The following is a 24,799-nucleotide window of genomic DNA, read 5'->3' on the forward strand; positions in this document are numbered from 1 at the left end:
GGCGGCCGCGGCCCGGGCCGTGTCCGCGGCGCTCGGAGGAGCCGGGCGCGCGGGATGGACCCGCGCAGCGAGGCGAGGCGAAGCGCAGGGAGGGCGGCGAGGAGGGCGCGGCGGTTGCGGCCTCCCGCGCGGGCGCCGTGCGGAGCCCGGGCCCAGGAGGGCTGCGGGACGCGGGGCTCCGGGCAGGAGGTCAGCGAGCGGCCTCGCGGAGCGCCACCTCGCACCGCGGTCCGCGCTTTATTCCACAAATCCATCAGTGAAGGCTTGGCGAACATCCAAGGAGGATCTCGAACTTTTTTTTTTTTTTAATTATTATTATTTCTATTTTATGGGAATGATTTAACTTTGAGTGGTCTTTGCACTTGATATATAACCACGAATAAAACTATTACTTACCTCTCTATTTCACTGAGAAGCTTTTAATTTCTGTACAGTTATCCTTAAAGATTATCCAAGGAGCAAATTCTGAACGCTGATTTTTTTTCTTCCCCAGCTGTCATTGCCTGTAGTTGTGTCACTTAGTTGAAGAGACCCTGAAGTCTTCTTGTTTTTACCTGTGGGGTTTGTTTGCAAACCCTCACGCATTTCCAGTCACTGAAAGGGAGCCTGTGTTCCAGATCTTATTCAGTTTATCACAGGGTTGAATTGCCTGGTTACTGTGATTTTAGGAAAGCAGAAACTCTGAAAAGCCTGGAGTTATTATATACCATATTTCTGCCAATTCCTCTTTTTAGAAGGCTTGGCTCTACCTTGTGGAGCTGCCATTCTTGTTGTATATGATAGAGTGGACTAATAAAGAGTTCACCAAGGTATGTCGTACAAAAGTATTTTAGCTGTGATTTTAATGGAATTCTGTAGCTTATTTAAAATAATTTTGCCTCTTCAGCAAACAAATACTGCTAAATTCAAGCCTTGAAAATGCAAAGGGGGAGGTGAACTATTTGTAAGATATAGTGGACTTTCATTATCTTGCCTCTTATCTCAGAAACTTTTTTATGGGAAAAGGAATACTTTGAAAAGTAGTATTATGGATTAATGATGATAATGTCCCGTGAGCTGACATGCATTGTATAAGAGCAGAAAAATGGAAAATGCAGACAGCTTGAGACATCCATCCAAACTGGTGCCCTTATAGCCATAGGGATGGTATATTGCTCTTGCAGACCTCACTAAGCTTTACCATTAGGCGTCTAAGTATTTCTGAAAAACCTGGTTCTAATGCATGCTTCCGCATGGATCCTCATCAGAGAAACATTGGTAAAATCAGAGAGTTTTAGAAATAAAATTGCCGTGTCTGGAARGATTGACCAAAATTAGTGGGACCTGTCACATGACAGTGCTTACAGAGTGTTCAAACTGTTGTTTGTAGAGTTGCTCAAACTCAAAAATACTTGCATCAATTTTTGAGGAATTTGAGAGAGGAAAAAGTTGTAGAGCACATCAGCAGAGATACAAATGGGGGAAAACAATCTTTCCTCTTCTTTTTCTTATCAGGGAAATGTCTCTTATTAGTCAAGTTAAGTGAAAAATTCTAGAGGTGTATGGAGTAAAGGAAAGCTAGAAAAAGAAGACGAATAATTTCTTTTTTTTTTTTTTTTTTGAGCTTCAAGGTCAAAAAAATTTATGGAAGATTCCAGCGAAGGAAAAATCTGTTTCACAAAGCAAATTTGATGGATAGTACAATCCATAGTGGCCTTCTTGACAGGACTACAATGTAGTGCAGCATTTTATGACTCTTCCAGATCTAAAATGACAGTGGGAAATGTATTTTATTTAGGATAAATAGGAGGAGGAAGTTACTGTCTTCAGAAGAGAAGAACTACTCATTTGATGTTGTATGATTTGCTAATTTTTTTATAGTTAAGAAAATACTTCTTTCTGTCTTCCTGTATGCATTTCTTTGTCTTCTAATTTAGCCTTTTGTTTAATTTTCCTTTTTCTTTACACTTACTGAACTGAGTGCAGTTCTTATTGATGAATGGACAACAACCTCTGGTAGGTCTCCCCATGGTAGGGGGACCTATTCAAGAAAATACCTTGAGCTGTCTGCTTGTCTTTTGAGTCCTCTGGTAGGAACTAGTAAGAGATTTTATGCMTTCCAGGGAAGGGATGCATCATCAGAAGGTCATGGAAAGATTTCTGGATGTGATAGTTGTTTAATGTGTCAGTCTATTGATATTCCAGTAGCAGAGTAATAAAAGTAACGTGTAGGTAGATGGATAGGTTGGTAGAAGGATAAGGGGAAGGCAATAGAATTAGTCCAGTAGAGTCGACTAAGAATGGATTAAGCAGATTTATTCTTCTTTTTCTTTTGACAAAGTTTTATTAATATCACCAAAACTTAAATRTCTAATTTTAAATAAGGGATTAATTGTACACGTGTGACATGTATTTTGTCATATAACTTTACTAGCGCACATGGACCTTGTGTAAAGCAAAATTTATGTTTTGWTTTATGTTTTGGATAAATCTTTTGAGTATGTGCTACTGTTGCATAGGTCTCTGGTGTCAYGTTTGAAAAAAAGGTTGGCGAACTAGAAAGGTTTCAAATTCAGTTATAGCTAAAGGCTGAAGCTCAGCAAGCCATGTTACATTCAAGGTTTGTATCTCTCTTTTTTTTTTTTTTTTTTTAATAGGACACTGCAATTTTCTTTCACAATTCTGAGCACCTTTGTTGGTTGTATTACTCTTCAGGTGCTCATAAGTGAGGTTGTCCTGCGAAGGATGTTTTGTCAGTTTATTCTTCAGAGGCAGCTCCAGGTTATGTGTTTGAGACGATGTGAACAAAATAGAAAATGTGTTGGGATGAGAACAGAGAAATCTCAGTTTTGTTAGCAACTGTGCCACTGATATTCTGTCTGATATTGAGAATCTCACTCTTCCCTTTTTATGCCATGATCTGTTTATACTGTAAACTCTGTTGGCTACAACCTGTGATATTTGATCTCAGTTGCAGCTTTTGATGCTCAAAAAGTACTGCAAGTACAACTTCTTACGCTTAAAGCGTGTGGCATGTTGTGCAAGGAGTGTTTTAGGGCATCAAACTGTAACTTTCATGCGCAAGGGAAGAGGAGGAGGATGGTGAAACGTTCCCGTGCTCGCTGTGAGCACTCTGGAGCAGTGTTGATGGCCTAGCGGGCTGTCAGTGTCAAGATACCAGTGAAGACATGGGGTGGTCCAACATCCCTGTCCCATTTTATGTTAAGTGTTCTTTTGGGGTACAATATTTTCCAAATACTTTAAGGAGTCTTTTTTTTTTTTTTTTTAAACTACATCTGTAGTTAGGTAGTGTCATTTCATTTAAAGTGCAATTTCCCTGCATTGTAACTCCAGCGTAACTATGAAATTTCTTTTGTCAATTACTGTTCCTAATTATTCGTGTCACCCTTGCATGACATGCCAAGCCTTTTTTATTTTCATTTTTATTTTTTTTCCCCTGGTTGTTTTGATATCTGAGATGCTACTTGTCCAGAAAGCTCCATTCCTTCTCTAAACTTTTCTCCTCTTTGTTTATAATTACTACTTTAAAAATAAATAAAATAGGATTTTTTTGAATGGAGTATGCTATTACTGTTATAAGCTGTTTTGTCCTTAATTATTTGGAATGGATTATCTAAAGAAAACAATTTGCAAGACAACTGAGCATGTGTTGTATTTTGACTGTGCTAATGTTTCCACCACTATTTAAGTCGGTTACTACTGAAAAAAGCTTTTAGGAGTCAAATTCAAGTAAATTGAATACAGTATGAAAAGGCAATAGAAAATGCACAGAAGGGTATATAAATGAAATGGAAGGAGTTGTAATGCCACTGTGCTGTCGCTTTAGCAGCTTTATAAGTCTTACAGATTCAGGTATGTCAATAATATAAATGGGATTTTCAACATCTAGGATTGTGGCATGCCTAGGATTTGGGGTATCTTAAGCCTTGAAATCTCTTTTACCTCTTTGGATAGGCATTTTTTTTTCTTCCTTTTTTTCTCAGTCTTTTGTTGTTGTTAAATTGTTCTCTAAAAGCATTACAATTTTCTAAAGTTTATTTTTTGAGTCCTTTAATAGAAAATAATCTTAATATTTGAGCATAATTACTCTGAAAGTATAAAATGACTTGCAGTTTGGAGCAGTGTTGGTTGGTAGGTGGGTTGTCAGTGTAGAAAATAAAAGCTAATACGTTGRTGGCCCCCACTGGGCAGTGAAAGGGGAGGAGGTAATTATGGTGAGCACTAACTTTTGCCTATTAAAATAAATCAGGTAGAAGTACAACTAAAACTAAAAAAAAAACATACCTTAAGGAAAAGGGAATAAGACAAACATACCTAATAAAAAAAAAAAAATCCAAATATGTAATTGGAAAACAAGCACTTGCACGTCCTGTGTGCCTAGTCCAAGAGTTTGGGCAGTGCCTCAGTCAAGAGGCAGTCGGGTTTTCTAGTGGCAGTGACGCTTCATGTCTGCCCCTGCCCGAGGTGGTGGGCAAGCTCAAGCACTTGTATATCTGCTGAGGCATTTTAAAAAGGAACTGAAGTAATTTTTGCCTCTTTTCATGGATAAACTGAACCATGGGACAAATGTTTGCGTGCAGCATCTTTTGTTTTGRTATTAGTCTCCCCATCTCTGTAAGACTAGTTTAAAAGGACATACTGTTTTAGTCTGAGTTAGTTTCCTTAGCAAGTTAACCTTCTGGTTCTTTTAATTTTGGAAAGCCAAAAGGAGCTGCAGGTAATACAATGAAAAAGTAGTAAATAGGAGGCAAGGTTAAAATTTGCTGTATCAAATACTAAAGTGTACGTGATATAATTTTGGGGGGGGAGGATTTGAGGCAGTATTTTGACACACCAACCCTAATTAATTTGGGAACTAAAGGAATTATTTACTTGTAATATGCTTTTTTCTTTTTAATGGTGTGGCTTTTAATGATGGCTAATTTAATGATAAACATTTTAACCGATGAGTTACTTCCAYGAGTACCTGTTATTTGGCAGAAAGCTCATTTAAGCCAATTGGCCTCACAGTATATGAGAAATATACTTTATTTATGGAATTAAGGAGAAGGCTGTATTCCACAGCTTTAGCTTTTTATAATTTTTTCAGCTCTGTTGACCCCCTCCCCCCCCATCTCTTTTATTGATACGTGTTGGAGAGTTGTGTGCTGTAAGGGAGTCGCAGGACATTCCCTGGTGCACCAGGAGCCGCTGGATATCACCCTCAGTCTGTGCAAAATCTTCGTGCCTGAGACTTGCTGGTCTGGTCTTTGCTCTTGTGCCTAATTCCTGACCAGTCCTGCTCTTCTCACTGGTCCTATGAACCTGGTGAGATTTCTCAAGGCTGCTGTTACTGGTTAATAGCAAGCASGAACACACTTTTGATCTTTTGCACCATGGAAGTACGCTTGGAATGTGCAGTTTTGCTTTAAGCATTGCCAAGTGTTAGGGGGTTCAAATGGATCTCACTGCTGTTTCCTAGAGAAATGAGAGATTTCTGAGTTCTTGTAAAGAACTTTTAGAACTACATTAGAAACAAGAGACTATATCTTAATATATTTTTCCAATTTATTTGGAATTTCAAGTGCCTAAAAAATCCCCAACCTTCAAAATTCCCATTCTTTTTAGGCATTGTTTTAGTAAACCTTTTTAAAGGCAGCAATTGTTTCTAAATATCACCTTTCTAGGAAGAAATACATCTGTCTTATATTGCCAGGTCCCACAGATTCTAGTGCTCGTGCAGTAATGAAAATGCTGTTGTAAACATGGTGCTGTACACCATGTTATGCAACATGTTGAACTTCAACTTCTTGAACTAGGTACGGCAAAGTTGTTTTTCTGCCTGCTTTCCCAGTCTGTCTCTCTATTTTGACAACAGCTTGCAGAAAATACCTTTTTTTTTTTTTTTTTTAATTTTGTGGCTGTAGGATTTTACATGCAAACACTTTCATGCTTTTGATGCAAAATCTTTTGATGAAAAATCTTTTGCATCTTTTGATGCAAAATTTGGATAGGAATTGTGTTTGACCACAGAGTTGTACTCCAGAAGTGAGTTGTTTTCCTAAAATTTCTCTTAAATTCTATCTGGTAGTTAGGTTGGCGTTGTGGAAGGTGGCTKTGTCTTTTGCATGAGCAGTGTAATGTGTTAATTATTTTGAAATGCTTTTATTTTTCTGCATAGCATTCTTGCAAAACTGTAGATATTCTTTTATTTTCATCCTACTGCTGAAGGTAGAAATGTATTAATGTTCTCAACTGTTTTTATAGTAAGGGCTCTTGTTTGCCCAAATATTATTCCTAAAAACTGCTCTTAATATTAGCACTGCTTTGCTAGCAGAACAGTTTGAATAAGAATTGTGTAAATGTTTGTATCCTAGGTAGAGAAAGACAAACAAGCAAACCCCTTGAGATGGGCCATGTTGTAAATGTGTTCAGAGCTGTTGCTGCTCTTTGATATTTGGTATTGATGTACAAAAACTGCTTGTAGTAGATCATGAATGTTGTATCTGCAGTGTYGTTGGCACTGGTTTGTGGTGAAGTTCACACTGTGCTAACCTGTGCTTTTTACTGTTGTGCTTATCCAGTGTGCAAAGAACTCTCCTTGTAGAAAAGTGTTAAAAAGTACCAGCTTGTGACATTGGTAATTAGTGTCTGTCTTTGAGCCACTGAGGCTCTTGTGGCTTATCCTGTATGATACCTAGTTGTTGTAACTCTGTTGCATGGGATTAGTAGAACAGGTTATATGGTATGGTATAGTGCTTCCCAATTCTGCCTTGTACTTTATTCATCGTATAATTTGGAAATTACTCTGTGATTTGGGGGGGGGGAAAGAGTATGGAGTAGTATAGGCACTAGTTGGCATGATATATATGTAAATGCAGGGCAACACTTAATAGAAGTAGTGCCATTTTTGATGTAGGGAGTTGTCGATTCTAACACATTTGTTGCAGCAAGACTGTTACCCTCCCACATAGAGGCACCTGACTTGCTCTTCCTTCCTGCCAGCTGCCTGGTTGGTAGGTAGGGAATCCTGTGCTGCTGTTTCGTCTGGGCTGTTGTGAAGACACTGTGTTCTGCAGAGGCCTAGTGGCTTAGCTGTCCTGTATGGCCTATATTTTCTTTTCTACAGAAAGAGTACCATGTTTTTAGTGAGAAATGTGTTTTTTGTGTTCACCTGTAGTGTTTGTAAATTTGTGAAATAAAAATAGCCATAAATTGTAATAGTATGACTGCGTTTGTAGCAGATTTCTTAACAGTCTGTTTACCTAAGATTTTCTCTGTTGGTTATTAAAATAGAAATATCCAGTTAAGATGTATAAGGAAGCAAAGTTGTTATTCTAGTGAATTTATTTATTTTATTTTAGAATAATTTATTCAAATAGGGATGTAGAAAGTAATTCAAGTATTAAAATCTCTAAATCCCACTTCTCTCTTTTTGTTTAATTAATTCCTAACTACTKTGTCAGGGGTAGATGAGGGAGGAAAGATATATGTCCTTTTCTGTTTCCAAAGGCCTGAGCAATTTTTGTGTGCTACAACTGGGCTTCCAGTCTTTCTTGAAAGCCAAATGATGCCAGCCTCTATTCAGTTTTCCTAACCACTGTTTTTGTTACAATTATCTGTCAGTACTTTAAGTACATGGTTAAGCTAAAGTTTTGAAGAAGTGTTTTGTTTGCTGGTTTTTCATTCTAATGCACATATTTTATTATTAGCTGAATCCTTGCTGGATTATTTGCATTTCTGCTATATCACTGAAAAGCTTCTTAGAATTGAGGGATGCCTTGTGGTAAAATATATGTGCAATCTTTTGTTAAATTCAGGCATTAAATATTACCTAGACTTCCTTAAAATTATGGCTAGTAACAGGATGGTAAAATTCTGCCCCTCATAAAATTAGCTGACAAGATTCCCATATACTTGATGAAGTCAAGTTTTCATACAAAATTTCTGTATGTTTCCTGAATTATTAGTAGCTGAAATATGCATTAAGACTTTTCAGCTTAAACATAGTCACCTGCTATAAAATAATTGAATGGAAATATAGTCCCTAGTAATTTGGGGCCCAGCTCCTGAGCTTTCTTAGGTCTGTTGAGGTTAGTGCAGGATTTTTATATTTAAAGGCGAGGAGAGATGTCCCCTTGCTACKTTCCAGATTTAGTTGTGCTGGATCCCCTGTGCATTTCCCCTCCCCTCTCTTTCCCTGCCCTGMTTGGTTCAGGTCTAAACAAATTTTAGGAAGGAAGTGTTCCTGTTAACCGTTGTTATATTCAGCCTGTAGAAATGGCAACACTCTGYTGATGGAAGAGCTTTTATTCATAACCTTCACAAGAGTTCTTTTAATGAATTAGAAATAAATTTGTTTTGGATCTGCAGTGAGACGCTCTAGCCTATAAGCAGATTTCTTTTTTTAAAAATTTTAAAATACCTTACGAATTCTTTATAAAGCACAACAGCCAAAACAATTTGCTGGTTTCTTAGGTGTTTTACAATTTGTAGCTTATTTTCTTATGATATTTTTCTTGTCTTTCTATAGGGCTGAAAGACACACAGGAGTCTTCATGGATATAGTTGATACATTTAGCCATTTAATTCCTACTGAACACTTAGATGATGCCCTATTTCTAGGATCCAACCTGGAGAATGAAGGCTGTGAGGATTTTAGTACAAGTCAAAATGTCTTAGAGGATTCGCTGAAGAACATGCTCAGCGATAAGGATCCTATGCTAGGATCTGCAAGTGCCCAGTTCTGTTTGCCTGTTTTGGATAGCAATGATCCCAATTTCCAGATGCCTTGTTCAACAGGTAAATCTTACAATTTTTTTAAAATTACAGTTTAAAATTCAGTAATTCTTTAGTGCCATCCCTTTTTGATAATGTAGAGGTAATACTTTGGGATTTCTCTCTCCTTACTGCCCCTTTTGTTGCACTGCTTACATGTCAGGCCTCATAACCTGTGCAGTCTGTTCTTTAACTTGGTTGTGTTGCAGTGGAGAAAGGCTCCTCCTAACCTGGATCAGAAGCAATTCAAACTTTGTATGGAGCACCTATAGAATTTTCCCAATTAAAATTGTGATTTGTTTAGCCTAAGTACTGTGTCCTATCAGGGAAGTCACCTGTTGCTTTCAAAATTTTAACAAGTCGGGATTAGCAATAGGTGCAAATTATAGCCCTGACTTGAGGGTTACTCTGTTAGTACTCAGACTGCTAGTACTGGAAGCTAATACCACATGGGGATGTTTCTCTTTGTTTTGTTTTGAGCAAAACACTGGATAATACAGTTATTTGGAAGCATTTGGATTAGAATCTATTCATTAAAAAAGTGATAAATGAGAATAATTAGAAGGCTGTTGAAACAGTCTRAAAGATTAAAAAAAATAGTAGTCTGATTTCTCGAAATCGCTAATAATTAGCAGGAATAATTGTACTGAATTTCATTTTAGAGATGAAAATATACTGTTCTATACTTAATAGTTTTTCTTGTTCGGAAGTTAAAAAAAGAGTTGGCTGGAAAAAAAATTATAGATTACTGTGAATAATTTTGATTAAGTTTRACTACATTCACATCTAAAAACATTCTAGAAACTTTTGTGGACTGTTTCTGAAAATTTTGATCATTTCCTAATACAGGATGTATTGTATTTCTACCAACAGACTAAGTCTGCACTGTGTACAATACGATTTGAGGCCAGCTTTAGTTTTCTGTTCTTCTTCTTGTACGTAAAATAAGAATRTGGCAATATTCTTATACTTCTCTTTAACCCCCCAAAATGTTATTTTAATCTTCATCAGTGTAAGGAAAGCAAAAGAGTTGCACAACCAAATCAATTCTTCCTCTCAAAACCTTATATTTTCTCCCAGAATAACAGTGATAYAGTTTCTAGTATCATGCTATCAATAGCTGTGCATCCTTCAGTAAACATATACTGCATTTAAGATTTGTGTATTGATTAACAGAATATAGCTGGATATTTTGGTAGTTATGTAGTTATTTGGTAGTTAGTTTTGGGACTTTTTGGCACACTAGCTGAATATTTCTCCAAAAAGTGATCATCAATGGAATAATTAATACTATTCATATTTAAACTGTCTTATGCAAGCGTTGGGCTTGCTACTGCAGTGAGTTTTGAGGTCTGCTGTTTCGGGCAGCCTGCATACTCAGGGAAGCAAAGTGATTTGTATTATGCTCAGTTCTTGTAGTTACTTTTTTGTAATCTGTAGAATCACATTTTTTTAAGTAAATGAAAATGTGCAATTTTTGAATCAAAACATTGAAAATGTGAAATCCATTTAGAATATCAGAGAATGCTCTTGCTGCTGTTGCCAGTTCTTTATAGGTCTTGCTAAGAGTTGTCATTTTATTCTGAGATGCTATAGCCATATTTCTTTTTTCCCTTTTTTTTTTTTTCCTTTTAGTTGGGAATAGCAATTATCAGTTTGAAGTCATGATTGTCTTTGTTTGTCTGTTTCTTAAGTCTTTATGCAGTATGTCATTAATTTGATTTGTCCAAAAGGCTTGTTGGTGACCTAATACAGTTTATGTTGTCTGTAGGTAACAGGGCAGTCATACAAGAGGACAGATTTTTGTTAAAAGAGACCAGTTCTTTGTTTTGTTTCGTTTGCCCCTCAGATTCTGTGCCCGAAAACTTCTCTATCCAATATTGATTGTACTGGAAAAGAGAAGAGCTCTTCCCACAAAGCTTGCCTTGCTTTATATCCCTAGAGCTGCAAGACTGTGCCATACAAAAAGATATTTTACTATTTTCTARTTCATCTAGTTCCTTCTCTCTTTTAATTCTTACTGTGTGGGATTTTAATATGAGTTTATCCTATGGTGCATTAARAAGTGTGGTTACAGGATGGCTGTCTGTTGGCTGTTATCTTATTCCTTCCCTAGAGGAAAAGGCTTGCAGTTTGAGACCTATTTTTGGTAAGATTTTACCGCTTTTAAGTAAGTACATTTGTTGTTACCTATTCATGTTAACCGGGGCAAGAACTAAGAAATGTTATGTCCTAAGAAAGTCGAAGATGGTGGTGTTYCTTATGTCTTTAATTCTGTTGGCAGTCTTGAGTTGACTCCTGAAGAAGAGTCCATTTTTCCAAAGGTAGAAATGTATCCACCATAACCTTATTTTAGACATTTAAACAGCATTTTGCATTGCTCATATCTAGTCCATGGAACAGTTTAAAAAAGGAGCAAAATGTTCATGAAAACTGGTTCAGAAGGTCAGTATAAACAGCAAAGGATAGATTTAGCATCCTTACTGGACCATCAGTAATTTAAATGTATTCTGTTCTGTCTCCGTTTACCTTTACAAAGTGGTGAAGGTTTCACCCTGTAGCACTGCTGTGAGCTAACTGAAACAATAAAGGCGTAGATAGTTAGAACGAGGTAATTGGGCTAAAATTGAGTAGGGTCTTAAAGATAAAATGGAGAAGCAAAAGTCTGGCCGTGAAAGCTGGATTTGAGCAGGGAGCTAAGAGCATTCACAAACCTGTGCACAGAACAAGTACATTGACTTCTCACTCCTTCAGCTGTAAGACAAGATAGTATGTCTTTAAATATGAAAGTTTCTTAGTGCTTGTGAGTACATTTCTTGCTCTTAAGAGCAAGCTTTTTCAGGTATGGATCTGTTTTTACCCTCTTTTCACTGCTGGGTTGAGTTCAGTTCATGCTGGGTGACATTTACAAGCTTCATTCAATATTACTGCTCATCAACGCTGCATCTCTTCTGCTCAGCTTTAGCATTTATGTTGCACATCATTAACCATGCACTAACACTTTATTAATACTAAGCTCTTTTTATAGAGATGGTTTGAGTTTGATCTGAGCTGCTAATGGTTGCATGTCCTGTAYGTAGTGCGAGCACTCATCTACTTTAATGCTGAGCAGAATGACACAGATTTTTATGTGAGTTGAAGTTTAATTTCCAGTCACAACTTGCTGGAGGCATCTGCCCAGCAAGCACACGAGCTCTTTCGCAAGTGAGGCTCCCTGTACTTTGGTCAGGGAAGGTAGTAACATCTCGTGGTCTGCATTGCTGATGTGAAAGATAGCAGAGAGCACGAGAGTGYGTGCTGTGCCTGTCCCTGATAGCAGGAGACTTATCAGTGCCAGGAAAGCACTTTCATGTGTGTGTCCCTGCCTGAACCAGTCCTGTGCCGGATCTCAGTGGCTCCTTCTTCAGTTAGATGATGTTGTTGATCTTGGTCCACTCTGTGAGCTTCCTGCTTACTTGCCACTGAGTAATGGCACAGGCTTGGCTTGATGGGATTTGACTGAGCAGTTTGGAAAATGCTAGTTGTTTGGGCAGCACCTTCTGTAAACAGCTGTGGGCCATGGTGGAGATAACTGTTCCTGACTTTTCCGGAAGCTAGAAAATGTGTGGGACAAATCAATGGATGAYTCTGAGGTCCTTTTGCCATCTGTTTGTGATGAGCTTAAAGCTGAAAAGATAGCTGGTTTGTGGTAAGTTGAGAAGTCTTTTCTCATTTCAGTGAATGGAAGTACCAGCACTCCACTGATCTTGTTACTGCACTTTGTAGGACTTCAGCATAGTGAAAGCTATTTACTGTCTGCCAGTAAAGGCCTAGCACATTTGGTAGAAGTTGATAAAACTGCCTTTTTGACCAGTTAGAGGACAGAATTTCACAAAATGAGGTTTTAAAGAACTAAAGTGAAGCCCAAGCTGTTGAAGTATTCAGGAGTGTCCCACATTGTGTGTTAAGCCTTGACTGTGTCTTTGTGCCTTTCTGGTCTTAAGTAGAGTARGGTGGAGGTTTTCCCAAAAGCTGAATAGTCACCATGGGTGGGTAGATTATGTAGAGCAATTGTTGGGCAGTCTTCCACGTTTTCTTTCTTTTTTTTCCTTTTCACTCTTTCTCCTGAGTAATTCTGTAATCAGAAGTTGAAAAAGTGAAATGTGAAGCTTAAGGTATGCTGTAGCTTTTGGGAACAACTCTTAAAAAAGACTTATGTATGGACTTCCAAAGACTTCCATGATGGAAGAGGTGGGTTTTGGATTTTTTTTTTATTTCTTGCTGAAATTGAAATCTTATCCACTTCTTTAAAGAATTTGTTAGCATAGCAGGTCAGATTGAACACTTATATAGCTAAGATTTCCTTTACTGTGAATCCTGTGGAGTTTAGCCACGGCACAGTGRTGGTTTATCTAATTTATGGTAAACAGCCACAGACTCTTCCTCTGTAAGATCCAGTATAAACTACATATMAATTACAGTGATCCTGCTAAATTGGTGTTTCTCACCTCTAAATCGGTATTGTGAACACTGTAGTTTTTCAGAATATCATTCCCCAGAGCCATTTGATTTATTATGCATTTAATGGAGGGAAATGAATTTGCCTTATGTATTTTCCAGAGATGTTTTSGTACTTCACAATAAAATTGCACTTTGAAGTGATTAAGTTTATGGGTACGTGAATCATATCAAGGATTTCTAACAAATGGTGAGGAAGATTGGCCTTACAAGGGAGCACGCAAAGGGTGACGGGGGCATCTTTTCAATTACCCTTTTCTTCCTGCCCCTCTAGGCTGCTGCTTGGAGTGTGGAAGCATTTCCCCCGAGTGCACCCTGCTCTCTCTCTCTCATTTTGCTCTGGGATTTCGTTAGTGCTGGTGAAAGCACCGTTACCTCTGCTAAAATTGCAATGACCTTCCAAATGTTTGGAGCCAAGAAGTTCAGCCGGCAAATGCTGTTCTTCAGCCAGCACTGTGTCTGTCCGTGTTAGCAGGTTCAGGCTCTTTTCACTGAAAGCGAATGTGTTTATTTTTCTCCTGCAAATGAAGTAACCGTGAATCTAACCTTCAGGTTGCTGCCCGAAATAGTCTGCTGTTTGTCAGTATTCTTACCTCTCCCTGCCTTCTTTCCTCCACGCTCTCCATGTGAACAGTTGCACACTGCCTTGTGACTAAGGTAGTAACTTTTCTGTATAAAATTTAAATCTGCTATATTGCTGTGTTATTGAGAACCTGGAAAATGTTTATTTTGCATGCTTTTTTGTTTGTTTCTGGGTAACATACTGCTGGTTTTCCCTGCTGTGGGTCTAATTTGGAAAAATTAGTCATTTATTCCTTTAGATCAGTTTTATGGATGGGAAGATACTGGTTCATAAAAAGATTTGCCAGGTGGTTAGTATATTCATAAACCCCTCTTAAAGGCTCTCTTAATAAAAAATAATAGATGTATTTGCTCTGTTTTTCAGTATTGGCTTTTCTCCTTTACTGTTTTGCACATCCAAAGTAGCAGACTTGGGTAGCCGGAGAATTTTGAATCCGTAGCCCTGGGATGTAACCCCATTGTTTTTTTAAATGGCTATTCAGTCCTCTATCAAGATTCTGGCAGTCTTGTTACATTCACTAATCCTGATTGTTTCATATTATTAAAAAGGGGGGGGGGGAGGAACCTTTCTACAATTTAGGAGGGTTAAAAGAACCAGGTGTAAACAATTAATTCAGTATTTCAAAGACTGAGTGCTGCGATTCCTTTCTTATCTTGCAGGGTTATTGCAAGGTAATGATAGGCAAATTCTTCTCAGTTAAACAGATTTCATGCTTATAGGGGAAAAAGTCCTAAAAATAATTGGAATTTTGTGATTTCGTATGTAAACATCATCATTGACTTCATCTTTCTTGAAAATTTTGTTTTTCTCTATCAAAGTGTATTTTTAAAGCTGCTTTTTGAATAAATGAATGTATCTCAGATGTCATTAGGAAAAAAAGATAAAATAAGCCTTCTTAATTTGTAAAGCTTGAGATTTAGTGTTAATTTTTCCACTATAAACACATATTTTATTGCTTTACAGTGTGTTATTACCATTACTTAAGGTTTACCTGGATGTGTAGTTGTTCYTGCTTTAGGTTGTTTCCATCTTTTTCCACTAAAATCACTGCTAGTTCTTATGTCCTCAGCAGCATAATCTGCTGAACTTATGCCCAGCATATGCTATACCATGCTTAGGCATGGTATGTACATGGTTAATCATTTTTATAACAGCTGTGATGCTTTGGGAACCCAAACGTAGTGACACATTTGGACACGTTTGGTTCTGCCCTTATGATGTGGGTGCAGGTAGCGCTAGAGGCGCGCGGAACAGCGCAGCTCTGCCCCGTGTGCCGAGGCAGCCCRCAGGACACCAGCTAGGGCAGCGGCAGGAAGAAAAAGCTTTCTGCAATTTGGATTTACTCTGACTGTGTGTCATAAAATTCAAGTATTGCTTTGTAGGTTTTGGCTGTGGGTAATCAAGGGAAGAGTTACGTTAATAAAAGAGGACACAATAAAGATGTGAGATTCAAAGTTTTGGATGTTATTTTAGGAGTATTTCTCCTTTCCTCTTCCCTTAGKAATTCAGAAGTCTTGTTTTTCTCAGTTTTGTAGGGATGGAGAATTAAAAAGTTGTCATATTAATGTTTTAATATACAGAAACTTTAAATCGTTAACTAAGCTGTTTTTACTGTTTGGCAGTAACCCACTGCAGTAGCTTGGTGTTTTAAAAGCTTTTGGAGTATTATGGATAACTGACTTAAAAGACTTAAGTTGATGGCCAGTGGTGCATTTTTCAGTATTCATATATTGAACATGACCCATATTTTCTGTATTTGGTGCTTGTTAAGCTGTTTGGAGCTTGTTAATAGTGAAATATACAACTTTACCATTCCAATTTGAGAGTATTTTTTTCCTCCCTCCTTTTTCATAACTGATTTTCTGTCTTTTATCTCTGTCTTTTTCATATATTTATTACTGAGGTCACCTATACCTCTTTCTGCTCTTTTGATTCTCTCTCCGCTTGTCACATCTCTCCAAACCAGTCTCTGTGCCCTGCTTCCCTTTCATAATGTAGTTTTCTAGCCTCCTTCTGTGTCTGTTACTGTTCCTGTTGCTTTTTCTTTTCCCAGCAGGTTTCTGTGTTGAGGCTGGATGAGGAGCATGCATAGTGTTGTTAAGAGCTGCATTAGAGCTCAGATGGTTTGAAAGTAACAAGATTCTGTGCTTCAAACTCCTCTGTAAAATTAAAGCTACAGCACAGAGTCTTGTAAGTATGCGTTCAAATACTTCAAACTAATATCTGTTAATAGATACTGGATTGGTGCCTTAATAAAGAAGGGTGCATAAATAAATTAACTTGTGTTAGAGCATTATAAAACATGGAGCTGTAATGGGACCCCTAAGGCCTGCTCCAGATGGGTTTCAGAAGCTGTCTCGATGGTCTTTACTCATTGCGTTACCTTCCATAGTTGTTTGAGTCCTTCACTGAAGAGAAGGTAGAGGATCTGTGAGGAGTCTCTTTTGTTACACTCTAGTCCCTAACACCGATTGCACATTTTGTAAGAGCACTTTATCACAGAATCACAGAATGGCTGAGGTTGGAAGGGACCTCTGGAGATCATCCAGTGCAACCCCCTGCTCCAGCAGGGACACCCAGAGCACGGGGCACAGGGCTACAGGGCTACGTCCASGCGGGTTTGGAAGATCTCCAGATAAGGAGACTCCACGACCTCTCTGGCTGTAAAGAAGTTATACCCTCACAAGCCAAGAAGTTTACAGCCACCCTCACAGTAAAGAAGTTCTTCCTCATATGGASATGGAACCTCCTGTGTTTTTATTATAAAAGTGCTAATAAGAAAGWGCAGAACTACTGGAATACTATAATCTTGAAAAACACAGAAGTGGGCAGCCTGGGGTAGGATAAGGATCCCTAGCTTCTTGTCTTGTACTGTCTCCCAATATCATATATTTAAGGGCTTATGAAGTCTAAGGGCAGTCTAAGGGGCAGTCTTCTTCTGAGTGCGTCTTTCTAGCTTCTGGCAGTCAGGTGATTAAGGAACATTTAAATGAGTGGCGTGAGACTAATTTTATCAGTCCTCTGCAGCTTGTGTGCAGCACATGTACATATGTACAGCCATGCATAAGGATGCCTCTATGGATTTAAAAGAAAAAGCTGCCAGTAATTTCCAGAAATACATTTTTTCTTAGTATACAACACAGTCACTAAAAATTATGGTTTAAATATAAACCAATAACCATAAACTCAAATCAAGAAACTCCTAGCATTTACTTTCTGATAAATATCTAGTTATCATGGTCTGGAATGTTGCTTCCCTAGGGCCAAGAACGGCTGCCTTCAAAAGGCAGTTTAAAACCCTTTTAATATTTAAAATKAACAGGATATTTTGTTCTTCATGACAGAAGCTTGTGGGCTGAATGAGAGCCTTGCTAGGCTTGATTATGGATTACCATGAGACTTTAGCAGTGTGCTGCAACTGTTGTTGTTGTTACTTTAAAATTAAGCATTGTTGTTATTACATTATTGCAGTATTGAATTGGTTTCACAAAAGCATTTCATTTTCTTAAAGTTGTGGTGAATCAGTCAAAAAAGAGCAGGAATTGTCAGATTTTTCCAAGACCATCTAMAAATTCTAACAAATTTCAATTTCTATTAACAACTTGATTTGTTTTGAGTTCTAAGATGAATCTATTAAGTAAGCAGTTGTTAGAAGTTTTTAGCGATCTTTTGTCTGTCACATAAGTTGGCCTGTTTGGAAAAATGCTTCTAGGTAGGTGCCTGAGTAGTGAAAAACAGCTTTGTTTGGTTGTTTGGAGTTTGTGCTGTATTTGTCAAACCCTCCTCTCTGTTTTTACAAAATCCCTTGGGTGTTTGGCTTGATCTCACAACTTTCGCATCCTGCAGGGACYGAGCCTCATTAATCACACGTAGGAAGTTGGGATAGGAGAGGCTGCCATTGCAGAACCAAACTTAGAGAAAGTGAGGAGAATGGCTGGTACCTTGGCCTGATTGCCTCTTAGGAAACCTATTTTGAGGAGCCACCTCTGGGACCCTTTCAGGTTAGTGGAGGTTCAGGAGTTTGTTTTCCTGACGCCGGCTGGGAGCCCAGGGCGTGCTGCCCTCCATGCCCTTCTGAAAAGGGCCTTGGCAGTGTGATGTGGGYGGGCGCCCTGCAAGAAAACTGCCATTTGAATCCTTTGCACTTCTGGGTCAGCTGTCTCTCTGCTGTTCTCCAGTCTTCCCTTTTCCTTGGGTAAGAAGGGAGAGCGAGGAACAGCTGATCCTCTAAGGCTGGGAACCTTCCTGTGACCCAAAAAAAAAAAAAAAAAAAAAAAWWWAAAAAAAAAGTGAGTCCAAAACACTAAGAATTGCCCACAGAAATTTTACACTTTGGGTGATAGCTTCTGCACTGAAACTGCTTACGTGGGAATTTTCTGCCTTGTCTTTCTTCTTTTTATTTCCTCTTTTGTTTGTTTTTAAATAGCCCTATTTTATATTTATGCCCTGTCTTTTCCCCCGCATTGCTCAACCTTACAGCTCTTATGTTTTTGATCAATTTAAGTTTTAGGCATTTTCTTTTGTTTTTTTGCAGCTATTAGCCTTGATGATATTATGGATGAAGAAGGAGTTAAAGAGAGTGGTAACGACACCATCGATGACGATGAGCTAGTTCTACCTACCAGGAGTCTGAGGAGCCGGTCAGAAGAGACGTCAGTCACGTCACCAAGAAAATCTCCACGTTTAATGGCCCAAGGTGATCATTCAATAGATGGCGAAAGCTTTTGCGTTTACTTGATGTCAGTTGAATTTTTATAGGCTGTTCCTAATGGAGTTTAAGTAAGACTCCATGTTATAAAGCTGGAGAGTTTGCTTTTTAAACAATATATGCTGATGCTGAAATACATTGTTGCTTAGAAAATGTAGGAATGTCATCCTCTTAGAAGTTGATTGAATCTCAGATTCATAACCTGTGATCTCTAAAAGCTTTGTAAAGTTAAAGGCTATGTTTTTAATCACAATGTAATTTACTTATGTGGTTTTTAGTTTAGGTAGAAAAGAAAATGATTTATTAAAGTGAGTTTTGCCTTTTTTTAACAGCAGAGCCATTTCTGTTTTTTAAAAGGCTATTCAGAACTTTCATAACCATTAGAATATGGAAATTTTACGTCCAAAAATGGCATTGTAAAACTGAAATGCCAGCTATTTTTAACTTTTTGAAATAAAGAGTGTGTGGTGTGGTTTTTGTTTGTTTGTTTTTTAAAACACTTAGCAAACCCTTAGGGGCTAAATTCTTGTTGTGGTCACTAAGCTAATCCAAGCTAAATTACTTTTATGCTAGATTAGTCTCATGTTTGCCAAGAAAAGACACAGGGTAGCTAAGAGATTTTGTTTTTCTCTTAAATAGAATCAGTACGGAGTTTGCGGCAGAGCACCCTAGCAAAGCGTTCAAATGTTGCACCTCCTGTTAGCACCAAGAAATCATCTGTGAAATGTGGATCTGCTGTGAAAACAGGACAGAAACAGCAAGAGAGAAGTCCAGCTAAAGAAGCAGATGTTGCTGCACCCCTGAAGGTAGAGCAGCCTAAAGAAGTTAGGCGTAGCACAAGGCGATCTGGACAGGCAGAAGGAACGACGACAGTAACACCTCCCCAGAATAATGCAAAATGTCCTCCTGCTCCTGAAGAGGCAAGTGATGTAAAATCAGAATCCCCTGATCAGGAAAAAGCTGAGGAGATCTCCCASGAGTTGAGTTGTTCTAATTTAGCAGGAGCTTCTCCTCCTCCTCACGGAGAGGCAAAGGAGATAACTGAGGCTGCTACAAAGGCTGATTCGGGGAATAGTGAGCCAGTTTGTTCAACGTCTGCAGATACTGAAATTACAGCAGTTAAAAATGAAGCAGATGGTGGAGTTGAGTCAATGGCATCTGAAGCTTCTTCAACAGAAAAGACTGCAAATGAATCAGAGGAATTGGAGAAGAAAGCAGAAGAAAATGATCAGAGTAAGATACATGGAAAAGCTGATGACCCACCTAYCGAAAGTGGTTGTGTAATTCCCAGTGAAGTTTATCAGATCTTTCCAGGTTTGTCCAGCTCTGTGGAAGAGGGGGTTGAATGTAGGTTAGGTTCCCAGGATGAAGTTCCTGATGAAAATGTATTATCTTTAAAAGAATGTATAACAGAGCCTGTAGATGATGTCACAGGGACGGATAAAACTGTAACTCTCTCTGAGGAACTATTGGACAGTACAGAGTGTGATAATAAAGAGTTGAAAAGTGAAGATTCTGCTTCTGCTGGCCCAGAAAGTAACATTTTAGATAGCACCGCTCTTGACAGTACAAGTCAAAATGTACCAGAGCAGATCAGCACCGCTAAAGTAGAAGGCCCCGAGGCCTCAAAAATTCAGGATAATGAAGCACTTAGTGCTTCAACAAAATGTGAAAAAAATGTGAGGCCCCGACACAGTAAATCTGTGATACAGAATAAGCAAAATCTGACTACAGGTACTCGACAGAAAGTAGCTGCAGTGCAACAAGAAATAACACATTCGAAAACAAGAGCTGGTTCTGCTGTTTCGGGTCTTCACGGTTCCTCTTCAGCAGGTGTGAAGCGTAAYGCAGATGAGCAAGTTCACCATCTAAATAACCCCGTCAAAATTAGGAAAAAACAGTCTGACTTGGGTTTGAAAACAAAGAGCCGTGTTTCAGGTGTCACAGTAAAAAAGCAGACCAATACAATGCTGAAGAAAACACCCCGAGTCCAGGCTTCTGGGCAGGTACATAAATCATCAATTCAAAGGGCAAATGAGAAATCTCCTACTCAACAAAGCTCTTCTAAGGATACCCACCAGAAGCAAGCCCAGAAACATCTACTCTCGAYTGTACCGAAAACAAGTAACTCCTCAAAGGAAGAGGCAGACACAAAAGATGCCTCTGCTCTAGAACATTTGAAGGAAGATGACAAAGAAAAAAACAAATCAAAAAGAATTGATAAGAATCTCCAGCCACGCCAGAGAAGAAGTAGCAAAAGTCTCTCGCTTGATGAACCTCCTCTGTTCATTCCAGATAATATTTCAACTGTAAAACGGGAAGGCGTGGAGCAGGCACCTGCTAATGAAAGCAAATCTGCTTGGGTTCCCAGCAAACACTGTGGCTTTTGCAAAAAGCCACATGGCAACAGGTGTGTGTGGCTTTGTGTGCCTAGAGTTATTTAGTGTTGGTCTCGAAGATAATTTATTCTCTTACCTGTTTATTGCCGATTGTGTGCGAAAAGAGAGGAAAAAAAAAAAAGGCATAACCTTTTCTCATGCAAATCTCTCTGTTTCGTTATGAATTGTTTTCTCTTTGGCTCCTGGAAATTTATTTATTTGTTTAGATCTTTTAAGTAGAACATGAGCAACTAGTTTGGCCAAAAGTAATTTCCTTCTTTCCAGAAATATCTTAAGTTAAAGGAGCGCCGCCAAGCAGAAGAATGAATTGTCTGCAGATGATTTCACCTGTTGTTATAACTGTAATTATTGTACCTGAAGGCTAACAATTTTTTACAGTCAGTATCATAGTTGCTATGAGACTTTCATGTAATAGGATGAAGTAAGTAGTCAGGAGAAAAAGAAAAATAAAACATCAGTGTATTATAAATGTATTCTAAAACTTGAATATATACAGATCTGAAATGGGTTCTAACGAAGAAGTTGCATCTGATCTTAATATTTCTTTAATATAAAAATTCCTTCTCTGCATTGTAAATGGTGTGAAAAAGGTAGCATTCCACTAATGTGGAATTACTTTTTATTCCACATAGAAAATGTGGAAGCACTTTTTACTTACTGAATTTTATATTTGTGAAATATTTTTGTAGTTGTCATGGTAGCTTCCAGATTAAGATTCTGATTAATCCTTATCTGCTTAGGTGGAGGAAACTTGCTAATAATTTTCAATGAATGTGTTTTAGATCTCCGTATAGCAGAGTGAAATACAGACCAAGCGACTTAAGTGCCCAAGGTTTCTCCAGCACACGCTTATGCTCAAAAAAAGCCCTTATGACTTAATATGAATTTTTATTTAATGTTTGTTAAACAATTATATAAAATTTATATATTTTGCAGCTTTAGTAATCAGTGAGTTATTAACCTGTGTCAAGTGGCCTTTAAAAAATATTAAACATAAGTTTATTCTGCCTGGTTGGTAAAGGGGTATTCTGGTTTAGTTCCATGTGATTTCAGCAATATATATTTTCCTTTTATTGTTAGGACAGTTACCACTTGTGTGCATCTATGGATGTTTAAATTAATGAAGTTTACATTCCCTCATATTTTTGGAGTTTCATGTAATATAACCTAGGTACTCCTACCATTRTGATCTGTATTTCAGTGAAATGCTTAAGTACAGAAAAACTGCCGCTTTTTACAAAAGGTTAAAAAAAAAGGCAAAATTGCAATTTTTTGTCATAATTGCTGCCACTTCCAATTTTGGTTTGGAATTGAAATCTTCCTGCCTTCTTTGTATTTTTTGTTATCATTTACAATGTTCGATGTTTATTCTTATTCTCAATGTCTCTCTCATGAGCTGCCACAGTGATTACTAGTACCCTGTCTTGGTACTGTTATTCTTGTTATTATTTTCTTGATGTATATTTGTATCACAAAATCATTGACACATCTAATAGTTATTATATAAACACAGAGGTTTTTCTATATAGAAAGCAATTGAGACATTCACTAGTGAGGTGTTGTTGAGGAAGCTTGTGTTATTGAGCCCTAAGCTTAAATATGATGATTTATATGATAATTTAGCACTGTCAATCTGGCATTTTTTATTATATTTAAATTTTGATTTCGAGTTACTTTTGAGGCAATTTTGAGTTCAAGTTACTTTTAGTTTGTAATTGTTACAAATAAAATTCAGATTCATTCGATATCACTCAGATACAAGTGGAAGCAAAATCCATAGKAACTGATATATCTGATATTTTTGTGCTTTTTAATTCTTGCATCAAAAAGATATTTTCAGTAGGGTATTCAAAAGCATTTCTAGGTGTTAATAATGTAAATTTGTGCATCAAAAATATCAATATTGACTATAGTGATTTTAAAAAATCGTTTTGTGCATTTTACAACTTTTCAAGCAGTTTTTCCATTTCCCCTTTGCAGTCAGCTTGCTGGGCAGCCTCTTACCTTTTTTGTCTCTTCATTGTGTAGGGAAAGAGGAGGAAGGGAGAGAGAGAAAACTAGTGCAAAATGACAGTAGTGCAAAAGATGTTGAAGGCAAGACTAAGATCTGAAACAGTACTTGTGTTCATAACCCGCCTTGGGTTATAGCCCTGGGTTAAACTTTGGGACCTTCTCATCAAAACTGTGGGACAAGTGGCTCAAAGAAGTTGAGCTGAAGTTGCAAGCCTGAGGTGGGGAATAATGTGCATAAGCTTTGCAGCGTGCCATGGTAATGCTACACATTAAATTCAGGTTGAAAAAGTAATTCACATGAAGCTTTTTATATTTCCTGCAGTGCATACAAAGCTGCTGACTTGTTGTTAATGTAATACAAAGCTTGAAAATTTGATTTAAGTCAGAGATAGCTGGTAGAGGTGCTTTTGTCAGCCACATTTATGCATATTGTCCCCATAACGGATGCTTACATAGCTCCCTCATAGCCCCAGAGTAATCTTGCTGTGTCTGCTAGAAACAGAAAATGGTTGTGTATTGACTTATATTATTTAACCTCAGAATTATCCTGTCATTGAAAAAATGACACAACTTAAGCCAGCCCAAAGCCAGTGTTTGGCTCTGGTACAGACTGTCTCTGGCTGTTTGCTTGGTGTGTTCTGTGATTCCCCTTCAGAATAATACCTTTGTAATGTAACCAATACCTCAGTGTTCTTTTATATGAAAACAAAAACTGATATTTCTGAGGAATTTGGGTAATTGTATCCTTCTATACTTGGCTTTTTTTCAGCATGTATGGAATACTGTTATCTTTGCTCATATAAAAAGTTTGAGTTACTGTGTTCACTGCACTGCTTCCTTCAACTTGATTTTGCTGTTTCTAGTGCCATGTTGSTGGAAGACTTTATCTTTTGTCGATTAATAACAAAATAGATCATATGTGCAAACTTCCGTCTATATTTATGCACTAGTGAAAAATGTGTTTGTGTATGCATCTAATGTATGAAAATGTTATAGACTGAGGATTTTTCCTCAAATTCAAAATGAATTTAGTGATATTGAAAATAGTATTTAGTAAATAAACACAATATGCACAATAGGCAATTCTGCAAACAGATTGAAGATCTAAACTAACTGAAGAATAAAAATTTTTGATTTCTTGGCACAGAGGTAGATAAAGATTGCAACTCAGCAGATGGAGAGAAAATTTTTACAAAATTTTTTTCTTGTATGTATGCTATTCATCCTTCTGATACAAGAGCTTGTGCTATAAATTTTTCCCACTTTCTTTGTGGATTTTCAAGTTTTCTGCAGCCCAAAGGGCTGAACTCTTTTGTTGCTCAAAGAAACAGACAGAACCTAACCAAGATGTTGCAGAGTAGAAGGTACTAGAAGATACTACTTTGCTTGGGATTCGATCTTGCTTTTTGTATGGTTAGACTGCCATATATCAGCGCACACAGAAAAAGAAGTGTTGCAGAATCAGAGTTTTGCTTAGAATTTTCTTTTGTCCTGCATTTCAATTCTGCTCTTAAGAGGGAAAAGTAGGTAACGTAATAAAGAGCATTTAGGAGGCATAGAAGTTAACTTAGCTAAGGTAAAGCATTCATCTGTTGCATACAGGTATCCACTGAACAGCTCTGGACAGCTGTGGCATGGAAGATTACTTTATAGTTTAGTTCTATGGACTTAGGTAAAAAAATCACAAAATATTTTCTGCTTTTGTAAACTTTTAATAGGACATTTGTTTTCTGAAAGTAATTCTAGTACTTCAACGAAGTCAAGTGATACAAAGGTGATCGTATACTGTCTTCAGTCAATATAAACAGAAAAGATGAAGAAATAAGTTAAGACTTTGAACTC

The 24,799-nt window shown here is 37.7% G+C and overlaps 1 protein-coding gene across 1 annotated transcript in view; it reads left to right on the forward strand.

Annotated features, from left to right (window-relative positions):
* The first annotated feature begins 8,537 nt into the window (after nucleotides 1-8,537).
* PHF3 (PHD finger protein 3) overlaps nucleotides 8,538-24,799 on the forward strand; it is a 37,725-nt gene continuing 21,463 nt past the window's right edge. Inside the window, exons 1-3 of the mRNA XM_026036673.1 lie at nucleotides 8,538-8,781; nucleotides 18,372-18,533; nucleotides 19,185-20,955. Coding sequence (XP_025892458.1) covers nucleotides 8,538-8,781; nucleotides 18,372-18,533; nucleotides 19,185-20,955 — 2,177 coding nt within the window. The remainder of the gene's footprint in view (nucleotides 8,782-18,371; nucleotides 18,534-19,184; nucleotides 20,956-24,799) is intronic.

This window comes from Nothoprocta perdicaria, unplaced genomic scaffold, assembly GCF_003342845.1.
Source record: "Nothoprocta perdicaria isolate Ctin4 unplaced genomic scaffold, notPer1 scaffold_184, whole genome shotgun sequence".
NCBI lineage: Eukaryota > Metazoa > Chordata > Aves > Tinamiformes > Tinamidae > Nothoprocta > Nothoprocta perdicaria.